The 18,464-nt window shown below is 50.1% G+C and overlaps 1 protein-coding gene across 1 annotated transcript in view; it reads left to right on the top strand.

Moving 5' to 3' along the window:
- MYO5B (myosin VB) overlaps positions 1-18,464 on the top strand; it is a 192,975-nt gene that overhangs the window by 106,420 nt on the left and 68,091 nt on the right. The window contains exons 16-18 of the mRNA XM_029921554.1: positions 463-560; positions 6,227-6,313; positions 18,152-18,263. Coding sequence (XP_029777414.1) covers positions 463-560; positions 6,227-6,313; positions 18,152-18,263 — 297 coding nt within the window. The remainder of the gene's footprint in view (positions 1-462; positions 561-6,226; positions 6,314-18,151; positions 18,264-18,464) is intronic.

An 18,464-nucleotide genomic window follows, 5' to 3' on the forward strand; every position in this document is an offset into this window, starting at 1 on the left:
CTTCCCAAGAACTCACCTTTCTGTGGCGGAGTTCTGGGCGTTTCACTTTACTGTAACAACTTCCAGGATGTCCGGGCACCGGATGTTGGGGCTCTCAGGCCTCAAGTTTAGAGTAACCAGCCTCCAGTCATCATGACGACCTCTGTCCTATTTCCTATTATTGACCCGCCTTTCATCTCCTTTGATCTGCCACGCTGAGTTAGACACGTTAGCAGGTGGGCTCTCCCTGCGTGGTGTGAAGAGCCCTAATGTCAGAGGGACTTGCTTTTGGATCTAGAGCAAGGCGGCAGTGTCGGCTGGAATCTGTCCCTGAGTCTCTGAATTCCTTTTCGTCCTTAATTAATAATGTGACAATAACGCTATCACAACTGCCAGCTCCAGTCTGTGGGCGTTTCTTTAGGTCTGTTATACATGTACAAAATGTTAGAGGTAATCAGCAGGTGCTGACTTGTGTCTCCCCAGTTCCGCACGTCCCTGCATCTGCTCATGGAGACTCTGAATGCCACGACCCCTCACTATGTGCGCTGCATCAAGCCAAATGACGAGAAGCTCCCCTTCCAGTAAGTGCCTGTGTGGGCAGGGCCGGCTGCCTCTGGGGGGAGGGGGGCCAGGGCCCAGGCCTCTTCATGCTTCCTTTCAAGTTCAGGTGGAACTGACGGGCACAGCCTTGACGGGGGTCTGCAGCAGGATGCTCTTCCGCTTCACAGATGGTTTCCATGCTGAATATAGGCCCACAGATATGTACCAAGTTCCGCCTGTGTGCTATCTAGGATTCCACAGGATGAGCGGGTACACTTCCCTAATCCCACGGAGTCTGCAGTGGTGTTGAGGAATCGGAGAACTGCATAACAGTGTGTCCTTAAATGCAGATGTGCCTGTGTCTCAGAGCAGATGTTCAGTTCCGAGGTGAGAGGGTAGCTGGAGTGGCCCGAGGAGAGGTCTTCCACTGGGGAGACATGGTCTCAGGTGACGTGTCGAGCGACAAGACATGGAGATTGTCCTGTTTCTCACACGCCTTCTACCGCTGAGCTTGCGGTTATTCCTGCCTGCTCTCCTTCCTCCGCCACACTCCTCTGCCTTCTCTGGTCTCGAGTCTACTTCTACCCTATCTCAGAAACTGTCTTCCAGCTTTATCCATGCCCATGTGGTTGTCCCCACCCAAATCTATGCAGCGGTGACTGTTCAGTATCTGTGTTCATCTCTGGTTTTTGCCAGATTCCAGACCAGTATTTCTGAATGCCTGCTGCATTTTCATCGGCTCACGTCCAGCATGTCTGAAGCCAGACTCCTTGTTCCTCCAGAAATGGTTCCCTCTTTGTTTGGTGTCTTATGTAGTAAGTGGCGTAATCATTTCCTGACTGCTCATTTACCCACCACCAAACCTCAGAGTCCTTCTGGACCAGTGCTGTTCGATAGATGAAACAGTTCTATAATCTGCATTGTCCAGCATTGTAGCCACAAGTCATGAGTGGCAGTTCTGTGCTTGAAATGTGGCTAGTATGACTGAGGAACTGAATTATGTCATTTTAATTACATTCAGATGCTTGTAGCTGGCTGATGGCTACCATATTGAATAGCATAAGCCTTGATTTTTTCCTCTTCCTTTCTCCCCAGTGTCCAGTCATTGTCAAAAACCCATAGAGTCTACTTGAAATTGTCTTAGATTTTTCTCCCTTTCCTCTTCTGTCACCTTGTTTTAGACTCTGTTGCTTGCCTGAAATACCCAAGCCTTTAAAGCAGTCTCTCCCTTACCTCTGCAGCCTCTCATTCCATTGCCATGAGCCACCACCCAAGTTATGCCCTCTTTCCAGAAGAGGTATGATTCTAAATTTTTAAAGCACCTTATTCTCAGCTTTCTGACTTCCTTTTTGGACCTAGCATAGTTTCTTTCTGTGAAAGAATTATTTTGGCAACTCTGCCAGAGTGAGTTTACCCCCTGCTGTTCCTATTATTTCATAAAATTGGACCTGCACTCAAATGGGCCTTGTACTGGAAAAGGTCAGGAAGACAACATTGAGTCAGCCTTCCTTGAAGCACGCTGACTGTTGACTCTTCTCCCTTCCTCCAAATTTCCACGAAGTGGTTAGGAATTCCCTCCATGTGGCATCTGTTTATTGGCTGACTCCAGGAGAAGAGACGCTGTTAGAAGGGCAGCATGCGTGAAAGACTTCCTCCATGCAGGGCAGGAGTGGTGTGCAGGGGCCCAGAGAGGAGAGAAGAGAAATGGGTACCAGCTCTGCCCTCAACCAGCTGTGACCTTGGCCAGTTGGGTCCTCAGAACCTGGTGCTTGCCACGTGCTGGGTTCTCTTGCTGGGCTTGCCCACACATGAGAGGAGAGGCTTTCAGGACAAGGGTCTAGTTCTAACTGCCCATGTTTCTAAAACCTTTTATTTTCCTTCGGGACCGAAATCATCCTTTTACTAAAGTGGGAAGAATCCTGAATCAGGTCAGAGCACTTGGAATCTAGACTCAAACCAATTGTTTGGCTGATCCACAAGCTAGCCCTATACCATTGGCCTCATTTCTTCACCTAGTTGTGGTTAAAAATGATCATCCTGATGAAAAAAATTCAAGGAGATAATGTAGATTATTTGTGAGAAGTATAAAAATTTTTTCATGAGAAAGATCTATAATGTCATCTAAAATCAAGAAATATATGATGATCCTGACATTCTAGAAGGAGAGTTCTATGGGCCTCCTCCCATCCCCTATGACCGCTTTCTCAACCTTGGCACCCTAGACATTTTGGGCCAGGTAATACCCTATTGTGGGGGGCTGTCCTATGCATTGTAGTTTCCTAGTAGCGTCCCCATCATTGTGACAACTAAAAGTGGTTTATGATGTTGCCAAATGTTCCTTGGAGGACAAAGTAGCACCCCTAGTGGAGGGCGGCTGTCCTAAACTTAGTGCTTTGATAGCATCTCTTGTAGAAAAGTCTTGTTCCCTCTGCTGTATCCTTTATTTAAAAAAAAAATTGATCATACCCACCACTCACTGGACACTGGGCTAGGATAAGTGACATGACCGTCAGACATGCCCCTCGTCCTTCAGGAGCTGCCAGTCACAGATCAGCGCCAGCAGCACAGAAATGGTCAGCAGGGGGCATGGAGGTGCTGCCGGAGCAGAGGAGTGAGCGGGTGGTTAAGTGTCCAGGGAGGAGGTGGCCTGGGGGCGTGTGATAAATCTGGGGTCACTTGTTGGAGGGGCTGGCCGGTTTCCTGAGGGCCAGTGCCCTGCTCTCAGTGGTGGACATTCCTAAGCGGCTCGGGGTTTTCAGGTGTGATTCCATGTACTGCAGAGCCTGAAGAAAGGGTGGGAGCTGGCAGCCAGTGCAAAAATCAGTAGTGGTGCATCACTGCTGACAGGGAGTCCAGGTTCCAAGCTTCCGGTTCTGCTGAAGCTGCACAGTTATTAGGAGGAGAGAGTGGAACCCTGCATTTCAGCAGCTTAGACCCTGTGTATCTTTGGTGATTTTTGCAGTCTGGAGTTGTGTCTCTTGTCCTCAGTGTGGTCTTCCAAAATTTAGTAGATAGTAGGGCTGTTTTCCACTCCCCATCCCCTGGTAACACAGGCAGCGAGGCTGGTGAAGAAATGCCATTGACAGTGAGCTTTCTTTACTCTCAAAGAGAGAAGACTCGGAAGGCTGGCTGGCTGGCTTTGTGGGCCCCCTGGGGCCTGTGAACAGGGAAAGAGGATGGCAGTATCTTCTTGGTGTAGCGTCTGCTTACTTCCTAATAGTGTTGTCCTTTTCTATGGCTTTGTCACTGCAACAGACCAGCGAATTACAGTTGGGCAGGTATTCTCCACATCTGTTGGAAAAGAGAGGAAAAGGAGCTACAGAGAGATGGTGGGTTGCCTGGGGGGCACTAGCTGTTGGTGGCCATACCAGGATTTCTCTGGTTTGCCCTTGCCCTTGCTCCCCATCCCACAGGGAAGAGAATGTTGCCAACTCCAGAGGAAAGTGCGAGTGTGGGCAGGGAAGTGGGTGGAACTGCAGGTGTACCTGAAGCCACAAAGGATGAAGGGTCACAGGGCCTTGCCATGTGTGCTGTCCTTCCCCCGCCGCCCCCCGCCACCAGACGGAAGCAGATCCTGGCCTAGAGAACACGGGTGCAGAGAGCCTCTGGGGTGGGATGGGGGTCCAGCCCACAGAAGACCTCCCCCAAGGCGCAGGGCGTCCGCCGTGCATTCATAACACAGGGCCCAACCGGCCACCTTGGAGATATAAGAAGCAGACCCATAAACAGCAGAGCCCGTGTTGCAAGAAGCCTTTAATGTCCCATGTTGCTGCTTAGACCCCTCACTACCACCACCCCGTCCATATTGGGTAAGGTTTCTCCTGGATCCCAGAACTGGGCTGCAGTCTGGTGACACCTCAGGAAAACTACCTAGGGGATAACCTAATGGAAGGCTCCCACTTAGGTTTCCTTTTGTCTTCTTTCACCCTATAAGCTCTTCCACTGAGGGGCGTTTTTGCTGATTAAAAAAAAATGAAATTAACTCTGTGAAGTAACAGTCTTGTTGGTCAGGACCGTGCAGACTCAAGTGACCTCCTGTCCTGTACATGCTCAAGTGTCAGGGGCACCCTGGGGCTGGAGGGATCAGGCTGACTCTGGAGGAGCTGTCCAAAGCGGCAAGACTTGGGCAGGTTTGGAGGGAGGCCGGAGCAGAGGGTGCGTGACTGCCAGCACACCGAGCCCCAGGGCTGACCTGGAACACGGAGAGTTCCTGGACTCCAGGTCAGCTCACGGTCTTCAGTGACTTGGAAGGTGCCTGCTGACCCAGGCCTTCTGCCTCGATGGACTGCTGGGTTCTCGGTGTCCAAGAACAGCCAGGACGAGGACCTGAGCACGTCCTATAAATCGATGCGAGGGAAGAAGTCACGAGCAGAGAGCTGCGAATTCAGGGGTGGCAGGTTCCAGCCCTGATCCATCCCGCACAGCTCCAGAAGCTGCTGGGCAGAGAAGGCCCAGGCTTGTCCAGGAGGGGACAGACCAGGGTGGCGCGAGGCAGCCCCCTGGGGTCCTAGACCTGATGAAGCTCCGTGTCTGTCTCTCTTTACCCGACAGCTTGGCCAAGGACTCTGCTGAAGCCAGTGTGATCCTGGGAGCTGGGCCCCCGCACTGCCCGCCTATTTCCCAGATTGGAAGAGAGTGGGACGCATGGCCCTTGGCTCTAGCCAAGCTCAGAAACAGCCAGAAAGAAAGGGAGCATGTGCTTCCCATCCTTTCTCAGAGTGGGCCAAAGTCTTAGCAAACTACAATAGGGATTAATTCTAGTCTGGCTTCATACCTCCCCCATGAAGCCTCCCTGATTACCCCAGCCAGCCCGGATCGCTTTCACCCCTGGACTCTCAGCACTGTCACCATGGTTCTCACGTGCTGCTTCTACACACTTTTCCCCCGGGGTGCAGACTGTTCACCCAGACCACGTCGGACTGCTGATTCTGCAGCGTCCTGCTCAGCTTAGGTGTTGGAATAAACACTGGGTTTTCAGGGTTAAGCAGCATTGGAGGGGCATGTGAGTTGTTGAAGATGTGGCTCACATCTCTGAGGGAAGATGGGAAAATAGATTTCTTTCTCGTAAATGGACAGCTGTCATGATAGCAGCTGACAATGCCTGCGTCCTAAAGTTCCAGGTGGTGGTCTAACTGCTTTCATGGGCCATGATGTTTAATCTTCGCCCTAACCCTGAAGAAGGGACACTCCTATTATCCCCATTTCACAGGTGAGGATATTGAGGCCCGAGGAGGTGGTGTTGGTTTCCCCAGATCACACACACAGCTGGTAAGGGACTGTGTCACAATTCAAATCCAGGTCTGCCTGGTCTGAAACCTCTCCCCCTTTTAACTCCTTAGCCAAATACTGCGTGCGGTGGCAAGTGTCTGTGATTTGGCCTTTAAATGAACACATGCCCCCATGGATGGAAATAATAAGGGAAGGCTCTGGAAAGGAGGCAGGAATGGGTCTTGGAGGGTGGGCAGAATTCAGATAAGCAAGGAAGAGATGCAGCCCAGGTGAGAACAAGAATTCGCATAGAACTGGGGTGCTGAAATCACTCATGCACCTGCCTGTCAGTGTCTTTTAATCTGTGCTTGGCCCCTGAGCTTGAGCTCAAAGTGCATGATAGTCTGTCTCCTGGTGCAGGAAGAAGTCTTCTTTCCCTCCCTCTTGTTCCATTTCTTTGTCAGCACGGCCATGTATGGATTATCTTCCTGTTTTGCAGCTTTGACCCAAAGAGAGCAGTGCAGCAGCTCAGAGCGTGTGGGGTGTTGGAGACGATACGAATCAGTGCAGCCGGCTACCCATCCAGGTAATATGCTCGCTGGCCATGTCCTTGTGGGACAGCTAAAGGGTGGCGCCCTGCGAAGCCTGTTAATGTGCTGTCAGCCAGAGACTGATCCTCCAGAACATTCCCCACACTGAGGGTCCAAGTAGGATGCTGACAGAAGAATGTCCTTTTTGGCCTGAGAGGTATGGGAGTCAATGATGGCGTCCTCTTGGCAGCTTTTCACGGTTCAGATTGGCATTGGTCTGGGCATCGAGCTAGCTAGTTGCAAAGGGGATTTCCCCTTTCCTCCCACCTTGTTCCCTTTACTTTTTTTTTTTTTTTTTTTTTACTGTGGTAAAATGCACCTATTACTGTCCGAATCATTTTGAATCATACAGTTCATTGGTGGTAAGTACATCCATATTTATGCAGGCATCTCCAGAATTCTCTTCATCCTGCAAAATTGAAGTTCTGTTCCCATTAAACACTAAATCCCCATTTCTTCCACCCTCCAGTGGCTGGCAGCCACCATTCTACTTTGTCTCTGTGTTTTTGATGATTATGTTCTTTATGTAACTGCAGCCCTCCAGTGGTGGGGACTGGCTTCAGGTAGTCTAATGTCTTTAAGATTCGCCCGGTTAGATGTGTCAGAATTTCCTCCCTTTTTATGGCTGAGTAGCACTCCATTGTATGTATAGACCATATTTTGTCCATCCATTTGTCAATGGACCCCTTTACCTTTTAAAATAAAATCAAAGCTGTGATGGAGGATATAATTTTCAGTTAAAATAAAAAACCCACTACCAAGATCTAATTTACATTGTGAGTAAGAGACTGAACCACTTAGTGTCTGTTGAAGCTCCATATAGACTGGATCCTTCCTAGATCCTTGCCTGAAGTAGGAGTGGGGTGTGGATGGCGGCCAGCTCGCTCTCATGAGGTCACACTGCGTCCCAGAGTCACAGAGGCCACATGTCTTCTGCCGTGAATCGGGGCTGAGCTGAGCAGCGCCAGTGTAGTGTCCCAAAACCTGCGGTGATTGCCACAGGGACCCCCTGTCCAAGGAAGTCCCACATGTGTCAGGAGGCGGAGGGAGCTGGAAATGGGAGGAGGACGCATATTCAGGCCTCCCCTCGCCCCTGCAGTTGAGGAATCACTTCTTAGGCAGCTGTACTATGTACCAAGAAGTGGCTTAACCATGAACAGTTCCCCAATGTTAGACCCAGGAAGGAAGTTAGTAATGGAATCAGGAGTTTGCATTTGACCCAGAAAGTAAAGAACTGTCCCTAATCTGCAAGCTCCAGGCAGCTTTTCCAGACCCATCAGGTTCAGGCATTGTTCTGAACAGTCTGCTCTGGCCAGGATGGAAGCCTGCTAATATTGTCTTTCAACCCCCTCTCTCCCTGCTCAGAAGAAAGACAGGGAGTATCCTGGGGCTCAATCTACTTTGTCAACCCCAGAGTCTGAACGCAAATTGCTAACAACTCCATGATTAATGAGGTGAGCCCTGCTTGCCCTTCTTGGATGAGGGCTCTGTCTGCCCTGCAGTGCCCAGCTTCAGTCTTTTGATTGAGGGAATGGGGCTCGGGCCACGGGCATAGCAGTTCAGTCTTGAGTTCAAAGAACTGTAGTCTAGCCAATTGGATTGACTTTCAGTGGCTGCTGTAAGCACAGCGTCCTGATCAAACATGGTTCCTACACCTTATGAACGTGGTAAGGACCATAGGGAGCTGCCCAGCCATTGCCTTTCAGAGGGAGCTCCACAGGCAGCCAGGCCCCACTCCTGCTCTTTTGGCCTCCCCGAAAGCCTTTAGTCTGCGGTCCTCAGTGTTTCCCAGTATTGCTTCATAGCCCACTAGTGGCTCAGGAGGTCGGTGTGACGGGTCATGACCAACATCTTGTTTATTTAATGAAATAACTGGGGATGGAAAAGAAGGCAGTTAGTGGTAGAAAGGGATATTACAGTGTGACCTTACTTGAGCTTTATATGTAGACACGGGTGCGTCATGATTTGAAAGGCACTTTTGCTGATGAGGCTCACAGAAGGAAACGAACACTCAGGGTGGCCATTGGCTGTGTTTGAGTGAAGACCTAGACACACCCTTCCTCTGCCTGGCTACGTGGCGGTTGTCAAGCATCTTCCTGCCCACGTTACCTTGTGGCCACCCAAACGGGTTTAACAGGAGTGAAGAGTAGAGTAGGGTTTGGTGTCTACCCCCTGGGGCTGGGCCCAGACCTGAGGCTTGGTGTGAAACTGTACCCTGCCTGCTCTGGATTATACATGGAAGTGCAGACTGCAGAGCTGTGCCCGGGGCCAGAGCCAGAGGAGGCTGGTGGTTGAAGCCTTGGCCTTTGTGGAGTCAGGCCTGGCTTCCATGGTCAGCTCCTATTCTCCTTGGCTAGGTAACGTCAAGCGAGTAGATTCACCTCTGAGCCTGCGTTCCCTCATCACTAAGTAGTTACATCATCGGCGTTTGTAACGAATGACGTAATGCTTCTCAAGTCCTCCACACAGTGCTGGGTGCTTAAGCGTTTAATAACACCTTTATCACTCATTGAGATATGAGCAAGAAAGTACATGCTTATGGATAAACTACATGCAATTATCTGGGTAAAACAGGCCTGTGCCAGAAATATTTAGCTTTGTCTTTGTGAAATCCCAAAGTGTCTGCTCACCTCAAAAGAGCACTGCAGAGTTCCCTAGGGAATTGAAAAGGGCAGTCTAAGATTCTCTAAAGTCTGTCAGAACTAGAGCTGAATAGTCCCCTGTGACACTGTTGAGGGTCCTTGTACAAGAAACTTAAGGATCATGAGTCCTCACAGCCACACCTGTACGGTGTGACACAGTGACCCCCAGAGGAGCCCAGATGCCCATCTCTGTCCATAACAGACAACAATGCTGCTGGAGGGCTTGCCTGGGAGGCGAGACCATGGGGACCATGCCAAGCCCGGGAAGAGGGAACCAGCGACGTGCATGAAAGTGAGCTATTGGAGGGCAGGTGGAACTGTGGGGATCCGTCTCCATATGTAAGGAGCCACATGTTTTCACCAAGAACTTTCCAACACAGATACAAGTATCCATCAGGATAAGTGCTTTGTGAAGGGTGTAAACTTCTTTTCTTGGAGAACGTCAGGGCGTCAAGGAGGGTCTGTTGTGGTCAGCACTAGGCCGTGCTTCAGGCCAAGGTCCCCCGCCTCTCTGCCACCATGCCTGCTCGCAGCCTCACTGTGAAATCAGTGACAGCGTGCAGCACCCGCACTCCTCCCCTCGTGCCGCCGCAGCACAAAATCCTGTTCTCGGAGGTGGAAGAGGAAGCAAGGGGAGGATTCGACTCCTGTGGTCTCCCATGAGCTGCTGGAGAATGAGAATGTTCCCTTGCCTTCATGCCATCCCCCGCTGTGGACCTGGTCCCCTGCTCCACGTCCCATCCCTGTTGAGCATTGAGCTCTGTGCCTGTGGCAGGGAGGGAATTAAGGGTCTAAGTCCCAGCCCCGGTCAGGAGCTCAGGGTCTGGGAGAAGGGATAAAAACCTAGAACAGAGAGCAACATACAATTAGGTGCAAGTTGGAGAAGAAATGTGGCTTCATGGAGGAGGGGAGGTTTGAGGTGAGCCTTGAAGGGTGAGGAGGCTTTGCGTCAGTGCTGGAGGGACGGTGGGTGGATACTGCCAGCCTAGAAGCAGGGCCGTGTCCAGGACAGAAGGGACGACAGCATCTCCTGGGCGGTGATCAGGGAAGAGGCCAGCTCCGCCGGTCAGTCCTCAGTCATCCTTTCCTGCTCAGTGTTCTGTTCATAGCATCCCAGACAGGCTTTCCTCCTCATCCAGACAACCTCTTCTTTGGCGACTGAGAGAGTGCATCGCCTCCAAGTGTGTCGACCTGTATGGAGAACAGCGTCTCCTGCTGTTCGTTCCACCTGACTGCAATCAGGTGCCCGCGAAGTTGAGATGCCCGCAGACTTGCCTCTTAGTGGGCAGCCGGTTGGTGTCTTTCCCTGCCTCCCTGATGGGTCTGCACCTCTTTCTAGGAGGTGATCGTGAGGGGCATCTGTGCCTCTTGTGTTCATAATCACAAGTATTGTGGAGAGCAACTGTAAGGAAGGAAGGAAAGACTGGGATTTTCCAGTGTCATAAAAAATGTTACTTACTGCTGTGATTTAAACATTTGGGCTTAGACCCAGAAAGCTGCCTTCCCTTTGCTGTCTTAGCAGATTTTGCTGAAGGCTCAAACAGCAGATTCCTCCCCAAGCCGCCATTCAAAATACCACCTTTTGGAAAGAGGCCACCACCATAGTTGTATGGCCCTTTTGTTAGTGCTGAGGTAGAGCTGAATCCTGCATCTTGCTCCATTTAGATCCTAATTTCCTTCCCCCAGCCACAGGGCCCAGGGTGGGCTTTCTTTGAAAGCTGAGGTGTGGGGAGAGGGCTGGGGGGCCAAGCTACCACACCTGTACCCTCCTGACTCCGCCCATTGCCTGTCTGTTCTACACCTGCCAATCAGGGTGACCATTTGGAGTGAGCTCCCTGCTTAAACAAAAAACTTCCCTTCCTGCTTCATCCAGGAGAGAGGTGTGTCTGCTGTGTCTGGGAATCAAGTAAGTGAGAGGTTCCAGCTCCTGGGTTCCCATCGAGGGGTTAGTTTTGGAAAGAAGGACTGTGGGCTCACGTGTGTCACCTCGGAATGTAGAGTTGAGCAGTCATTCTGTCAGCGGACGTGGGGAGACCTTTGTGAGCCCAGAGGGACCCGAGTGGATTGGGTGTCATCCCAAAAAGAAATCACCTCCGTGGCATGAAGACCCAACGGAGAAAAGTGATTTCACTTGGTCTAGCTTGTCAGGCAACCACACCTCTGCATGGCTGTTTTCCACAGGAAACTTCAGTGGCTTCTTTGATGAGGGGAATAAAGACCTAGGACATTTTCCTGTGTGTTTCCAACTTGAGCGGTCAAAGGGCACATGCCGCTTTACGGAGAAGAAAATGCCAGAGGAAGACCGTGCATGGCCCAGGGTCACAGTCATGCTAAAATGTTGAGGTCACATCCCCAGGAGCCCATGCAGAGGGCAGCCCTTTTCAGCCAAGACTTCGGCCTCCTGGTGCCCTGGGCTTATTCTGCAATGGACACATATGCTATGCCCCTGAAGCCCCACAAGCCCGAGAGGCCGGACGCAAAGTTGGTGGGCTGGCGGCGGCTTGCCGGGGGCACCCTCACCCCACCCTCAGGCTCTAGTATGCTTGTCTGTTCTCTCTCTGAGAATTATGGCGCTCTGGGAGTCTGACTTAAAAAGAAAATACATCATTCAATTTGAAACGTGCTGCCATAGCTAAGAAATATATCCATTATCGTGCACATAAAGCACCATGATAAATGCCCCGTCTGGGAAGAGAGGCTCGGCCACCATCACCTGGCTCCCGTGCCCTCCTCAGTCTCCCTCTGGGGGGTTCAGAGCAGCTTTGTGTTCCAGGGGATTTATGAAGCACACTCCATTTAACCCGAACGTGTGTCGGGGTAGGGGGGTGTGCTTGAATATGCAATGTTAGTATTTAAAAAACAAAACTCATCATCCGTCTTCCACGCATCTCCTGTTGACCTTAGAAAAAAAAATCCATGGTGCTTTCTGTAAAGACTTCTCTTTTGCCGGCCTCCAGTCCCTCAGCCTCGTGTGGACAAAACAGCACAGGACTGTGGAAGTAGACGGAGTCGTGAGAAGTTGGCTTGGTCCACCTCTCCGTTTAATCGTGATTAACAGACACACAGTTATGGGCCTTGCTATTAAAGTTCCCACCAAGGACTCAGTCGGCTAAGCGTCTGACTCTTGATTTTGGCTCAGGTCATGATCCCAGGGGGGTGACATTGAGCCCCATGTCGGAGTCCATGCTGGGTTTGGAGCCTGCTTGAGATCCTCTCCGCCCCTCCCCTGCTCATGTGCTCACATTCTCTCTCTCATATTCTCTCTCTCTCTCTCTCTCTCTCTCTCTCTCAAATGTTAAAAAAGCCCACCAAGTGTGAACTTATTTTGGACTGAAACAGTTCTCTGCCCCCAAGATCTTAAAGCCTTTAATTCTGGCTCTCTTGCCGGAGAGCTGTGCTCACTTGCTTGGACCCCGGTGTGTCACACTTTCTCCGCCAGGGCCGCACATCACAGCCGCAGGGGAGCCGGTTTGCGAATGCTCTCTGCCTTGACACTCTCCCTCGGAGGCAAGTGTTGGTCACTGGTCAGCTGCAGACACTCGTCTGTATCTGGGACTGATGAGATTTTCTGCTCCCCGCTTTGTACCTCGTCTGCGGCTCAGAGCCGATGGGGGAAAAATTGTTTCCTTCCCTCTGCAGCAAAGCTTAGCAACCTTCAGACCTGGGGTCACCTCAAAGTCTGAGCCTGTGTTCCCCTGGGAGGTGTCCCCAGCACAGAGGTGGGGGATCCAGGGGAAAGCAAATCCAGGCTGTCAGGGGTGGTTCAGTGGTGGGGGCACCCTGCTACCTTTGCACCGAGGAGCCCTACGTGAACATCCTTGCTGAAATGATGACGGATCCTGTGTGTTCCACGTGCTTTACAGAGCCGCCCACAACCACACTCATAAGCCTCATCTCGTTTGTTCATCATGTTGACTCTTAAATTGAGGTATAATTTACGATAAAAATATCCTTTCAAAGTACGCAATTCAGTGGTTTTTGTTGTAGTCTCAAAATCGTACAACTATCACTACTAATTGCAAACATTTTCTCATCCTGGGGAAGAAACCCTGCTCCCACTGGTGGGTCACTGCCTCTTTCTCCCTACTCCTCGCCCTGGCAACTGCTGACTTTCTCTTTCTATAAACTTGCCTACTCTGGACGTTACACACAAATGGAAGCATACGATAAGTGACCTTTTGTGGTGTCAAGGTTTTAATACGTACCAGATCTTCATTCTTCGATGTTGCTTAATGCCATTGTATTGTAAGGATACGCCGTGTTTTATCCATTCATCAGTCAGTGGACATTGGGGTTAGTTCCACCTCTTGGCAGGTCTGAATCATGCTGCCGTGAATATCCATGTAGGTATTTTTGTGTGAAGATATAGTTTTTATTTCTCCTGATTATATACTTAGGAGTGGGAATGCTGCCTCATATGACAACTTGGTTTACCCTTTTGAGGAGCCGCCAGACCATTTTCCACAGAGGTTGCCCCATTTTAATTCCACCTGTGATGGATGTAGCTTCCTGTTTCTATGCGTATGCTGTCTTTTATTATGGCCATCCTAGGGGGTGTCTGATGGTATCCCACTGTGCTTTTGATTGTATTTCTCTAAGGACTAATGATGTTGAGCATCTTTTCACGTGCTTATTGGCCATTCATATATCCTCGTTGGAGAAACACATTCAGATTTTTGGCCCACATTTTAATTGTTGGTACTGCAGGAGTGCTTTGTCTTTTCTAGGTGCTAGTCAGATAAGACTTGCAAATATATTCTCCATCTTCACCCTGGTGATGACTTGTCCATGCCATCTTCAGGGGGTTTTCCTGGCGGCCTGCTGTTGTAGAGATGGTGTGATGCAGAGCCTCCTACCCTGGTCTTCTTAAAGGGACTCTTGGAGTTGGTCTAATCCAGCCAATCTTGCTTGAGGGAATCTATCCAAGAGAAGGGAAGTGCCAAGTGCTACCACTTTGACGGATCCACTCCATCTATTAACATTTATCCACTGAGGACCCCGCAGGGGGACATGTTCTCTAGAATGTTCCCCCATGTAGATGGTTCAATCTAGTATTGGGCTCTAGGTGGAAACTCAGTCAACCAAAACGTCCCCCTGCTGTGTCTGCGCCACCACTCACAGCGACGGTGTTTACCACATGCTTTCGAGCCTAGGGAGCTTCTTATGAGGCAGCATCCATCTGACCTTGCCTCTGCCCTCCCCATTCTTACCAGGAGCAATCACACCCCGAGCTGTGACTACCAGATCCTAGCAGGCCAGGGGCACCCAGGGTGAAGCAGACCTTTATTCCAAAGGAAGCATGACCTTGAAGTCCAGGCCCCTTCCCTGGGAGAGCAGGGATGAGTATGCCTTCTGTCCCTGAGGCCACTATAAGTCTGTATAACTCAGGGCTGAGGCCACTGTTGGGATCTACAATAGACTAAGGATGGGAGTTCTTCTCCCACCAATAATGTGAAATGGGAGAGCAGTCAGGCCCAGGATTGGCTTAAAGGACACATCCCAACCAGTGGTCACACAGCCATACTGCCATTGGGGGAGGACCTGTCCAGGGCCACCTGAGGAGGCCGAAGGAGCAGGAACAGAAGCAGTGGACTCACACTGTAAAGGCGGATGGTAGTCAGGGTTGGTTGTTCTCAAGACGGTGTTGTCTAGGCTAACGCTATGTTCTAGAATGAACGTTTCACTAAAGAACACTTTTGCATATTTCAGTGAATGAGTGGCAGGTAATGCTCTGAAGGTGTTTTGTGTCCATTCAAGCACAAAAAGATTGTCCTGCCCCAAAGCTGATAGTGTCCTTTGGAGAAAAACACCAGTAGAGAGAAAAGGTTTAATGTTGGGATTCCAACCATTTTATTGGTCAGCAAAATACCTCTTCTTTTAAAATGTACGTGTGTATAAAGATACTGTGATAGGTGCTGAGAAGTTTAAAAACATATCCTCACCCAGCCAAGGGAGGCCAGAGTCTAGCAGAGAAGCTAAGAAATGTATAAAGACTATCTTGTAGAGGAGGCATAAAGCTCTGTATCCCACATGGGAGCAGGAATAGTGGAAATGCTGAGGCAGGGAGATTCTGTGGAATACCTCAAGTGGAAATCCTGGACCCCCTGTGGTCCTGTAGAGGGGTCTTCCCTAATTTTACATGGCTACAAAAAACCTCCCATCCAGATGTTCCTACCAAATCAGGAAGTTCTGTTAAGAAACGCTACTTTTGGAAAACTAATCACATGTCCTGTTTAGCTTCACTTGGAAAGTTTTCCTTCTTCAAGTGAGGGAGACTTTATCTTTAAGAGCACAGAGTTCCATGGAAAAGGGAATCCACAATTGATTCTGGGTCCTTGGCTGAGGGACCCTGGTACATGCCCCTTGGGTAGGGCACACTCCTCCCGCATCAGTGCGCCCTGTGCAGGTGTCCAATAGCCTTTGTGAGAAAAGGGGGAGAAGGTCAGGTGGGAAGGGGACAGTGACTTAGATCTCAGGAAGCTTTCTAAGCACTCCACATCTATGAACTCCTTGGCCACCAAAGTGCTGGAGGTACTTGGTGAGGCAGTTGATGTTCTCTCCATTTTGGAGACATCCACGTGGAATGAATCCAGGAGGTGACTTCCCTAAGGTCACACTCCCTGTCCATGTCCGAGCAGGCTTCTTGGCTTCTGTACCCCAAGCTGGTTCTGTACCGGCCTTGGTGTCTTTGCAGTCACATCTCCCTACAGTCATGTCATTTCCTTGAGCCTGTAACCTCCCTGAGTTATGGAACTGTCAGCAGGAAGAGAGCTTCAAATTAGAACCGTTTAAGGTTTTTAGCCCAGCTAAATGCTGCTCTGATTATTTCCCCAGAGAAATTGCAAACTCATAGGGAGAAAGACGAGTGAGCACACAAATAACCGTCTTGCAGGATTGGGGGCGGGGGCGGGCTGCACAAAGTCACATATTGGGTATGGCTGCACAACTTTTCAACTAAAACCTATTGTCCACTTTAAAAGGGTAAATTTTATGGCATGTGACTTATCTCAATAAAACTGTTATATGAAAAATAAAATGAGGCATAACTCCTAAAGAGCACTTTTACGCGATGAAAAAAGTGAGGGGGAGAATGCTTTTTGTTACGCGTTTTTAGGCTTACTCCCTAACACCCGTGGCTAAGTTAGAGACCTTGCACCAAACCAAGATAAGTGGTGATGGAGGCAGGGAGCCCAGTCTCCATGTTCCTTTGCCTCCCAGGGTGCTGAGGAGCACGGCCTGGGAGGGAGAGGGGGACCCAAGGCCTGTGCCGGCAGATGGTTTTGGAGCCCAAGGAGAGGCCCTCGGAAAGAACCAGCTTCCCGAGTGCATGCCGTGGGCACCACCCACCAGGAGTACCTAATATTCCACTGTGCTCCATTCTTTGGATGAACTTTCTGAAGGGACCCCGTTTAAAGACAAACGCGCTCCAGGAAAAGGGGTATAACCCATTTATGCCCCAATAATACTTCCTTAAAAAATTTTATTTTGCAAACATTTTTAAAATTTTTTTAATGCTTTATTTATTTTTGAGAGAGAGACACACACACAGAACTCAAAGACAGGCTCCAGGCTCTGAGCTGTCAGCACAGAGCCAAATGCGGGGCTCGAACCCATGAACTGTGAAATCATGAGCTGATAGCAAGAGTCAAATGCTTAACCAGTCGAGTCACCCAGGTGTCCCCCACCCCGGTTAATATGTGAGAATGAGTGAGATGAACAAGTCCACTCAACAGTCACTCAGCCAGGCCTCAGATTCACAATCGAGGTGGCACCTAAATGATTTCCAAACAGGTGATGAGGACCGCATGTTTTCCCGAGGACAGGGCGTGCGTGGGGACGGATGGCCGAGCTCACCTGGAGAGGGGTTTAGACGGGAAGTGCCGCCTCCTTAGAGTAGAATTGTGTGGAAGCAGAACATGCGATGTGAAGAGGTTGTGAGCGTCCCCTCTGGAAACCGGGAGGGAGCCAGGCGGGTCAGAGTGACATCTGTGTGAACGAAGGTTGCTTTCAGGAGAAAGGGGGAAGACCTGGCCTAGGAAACCGTTAGTTCTCTGAAAAGTTTGCACGTTAAATCTAGAGATCTCTTCAGAGGCCAAGAGCCCAACATAAGGCCTCCTGAAAGCTTCCCTTCCAGAACACACCGAAGCCCAACTGTCTGAAAAGATGGTGACATTGTGAGTACTCTTCATTTTTTTTAATGGGAGTTGCTGAATACTTCCTTCACCGTGGGCTTGCATCACTCTAATGAAATGGGGGAAATCATCTACTTTGGGCAGACAGATGGTTCCAGGGCACCTGGGGGGCTCAGTCGGTTAAGCATCTGACTTTAGGTCAGGTCATGATCTCACAGTTGCTGATTTCAAGCCCAGCATCCAAAGCAAGCTTGGAGACTTGAGCCTGCTTTGGATTCTGTGTGTGTCTCTCTTTGCCCCTCCCCTGCTCGTACTCTGTCTCTCTCTCTCTCTCTCTCAAAAATAAGCATCAAGAAAAATTAAAAAAAAATTCCCCCTAAAGTATACCAAACTGTGAAAATGGTAGTAATACTAGGGGTTAGGATAAGGCCACCCTTTATTTGCTAATGTGTATTTTCTGCATTTAAATGGGGCACCTGGTTGCTCAGTCAGTTAAACTTCTGACTCTAGGTTTTAGCTCAGGTCACCATCTCACAGTTTCCTGGTTCCTGCCCTGCGGTAGGCTCTACACTGTCCGTGTGGAGCCTGCTTGGGATTCTCGCTCCCTCTCCCCCCCACCACTCATTGTCTTTCTCTCTCTCAAAATAAACTTTTTAAAAAAGGTTTTAAATAAGAAGTACCAACTTAATAAAAGAAAACCAACATTTAAAAACCAAACTGCATTCCAGGCAAAGCTCCCCTCCAGCGGCAGAGGGGAGCTCTGTGCCTTTGCCTGGGCGGAAACCCTGTGAGCATTTCAGCCTCTGGTCGGTCCTCCAGAGAGACCTCCGAAAGCCTCCTTTTCCCTCTCCCGCTCCTGATTGAGAATTTCACTGTGTGGCTAAATTACACAGATTGGAGGAAGACAGCAAGCCCCAGCAATAATGTTGTTGTTTTAACCACTCTGAGAACAGCTTCACGCCAGGACTAGCGACCGCGTGGGGCACCGTCTGAGATGGCTGCGGCCCTTGTGTGGCTGGGAGGCGGGACGTGCCACCTGACGCACCTGCTTTCCCTCCAGGTGGGCCTACCATGACTTCTTCAACCGGTATCGGGTTCTGGTCAAGAAGAGAGAGCTCGCCAATACGGACAAAAAGGCCATCTGCAGGTCTGTCCTGGAAAGCCTCATCGAGGTGAGCTGGGCGCACCCCCGGAGGCTTACCCGGATGGCCTGAGAATTGGGGATGTGGGGAGTTAGCAGCCCTTTTTGGTCTCCATCCTTCTTAATAAAACTGTTTGAGATGTTCATTTTCCACCACCGGCAACTCTAAAAGAGAAGCCCCTTCATGTATACAGAGTACTTTTTTTCACGTCTCGGAACACGTAGAAAGCAA

Source organism: Suricata suricatta, chromosome 14 (genome assembly GCF_006229205.1).
Source record: "Suricata suricatta isolate VVHF042 chromosome 14, meerkat_22Aug2017_6uvM2_HiC, whole genome shotgun sequence".
Lineage (NCBI taxonomy): Eukaryota > Metazoa > Chordata > Mammalia > Carnivora > Herpestidae > Suricata > Suricata suricatta.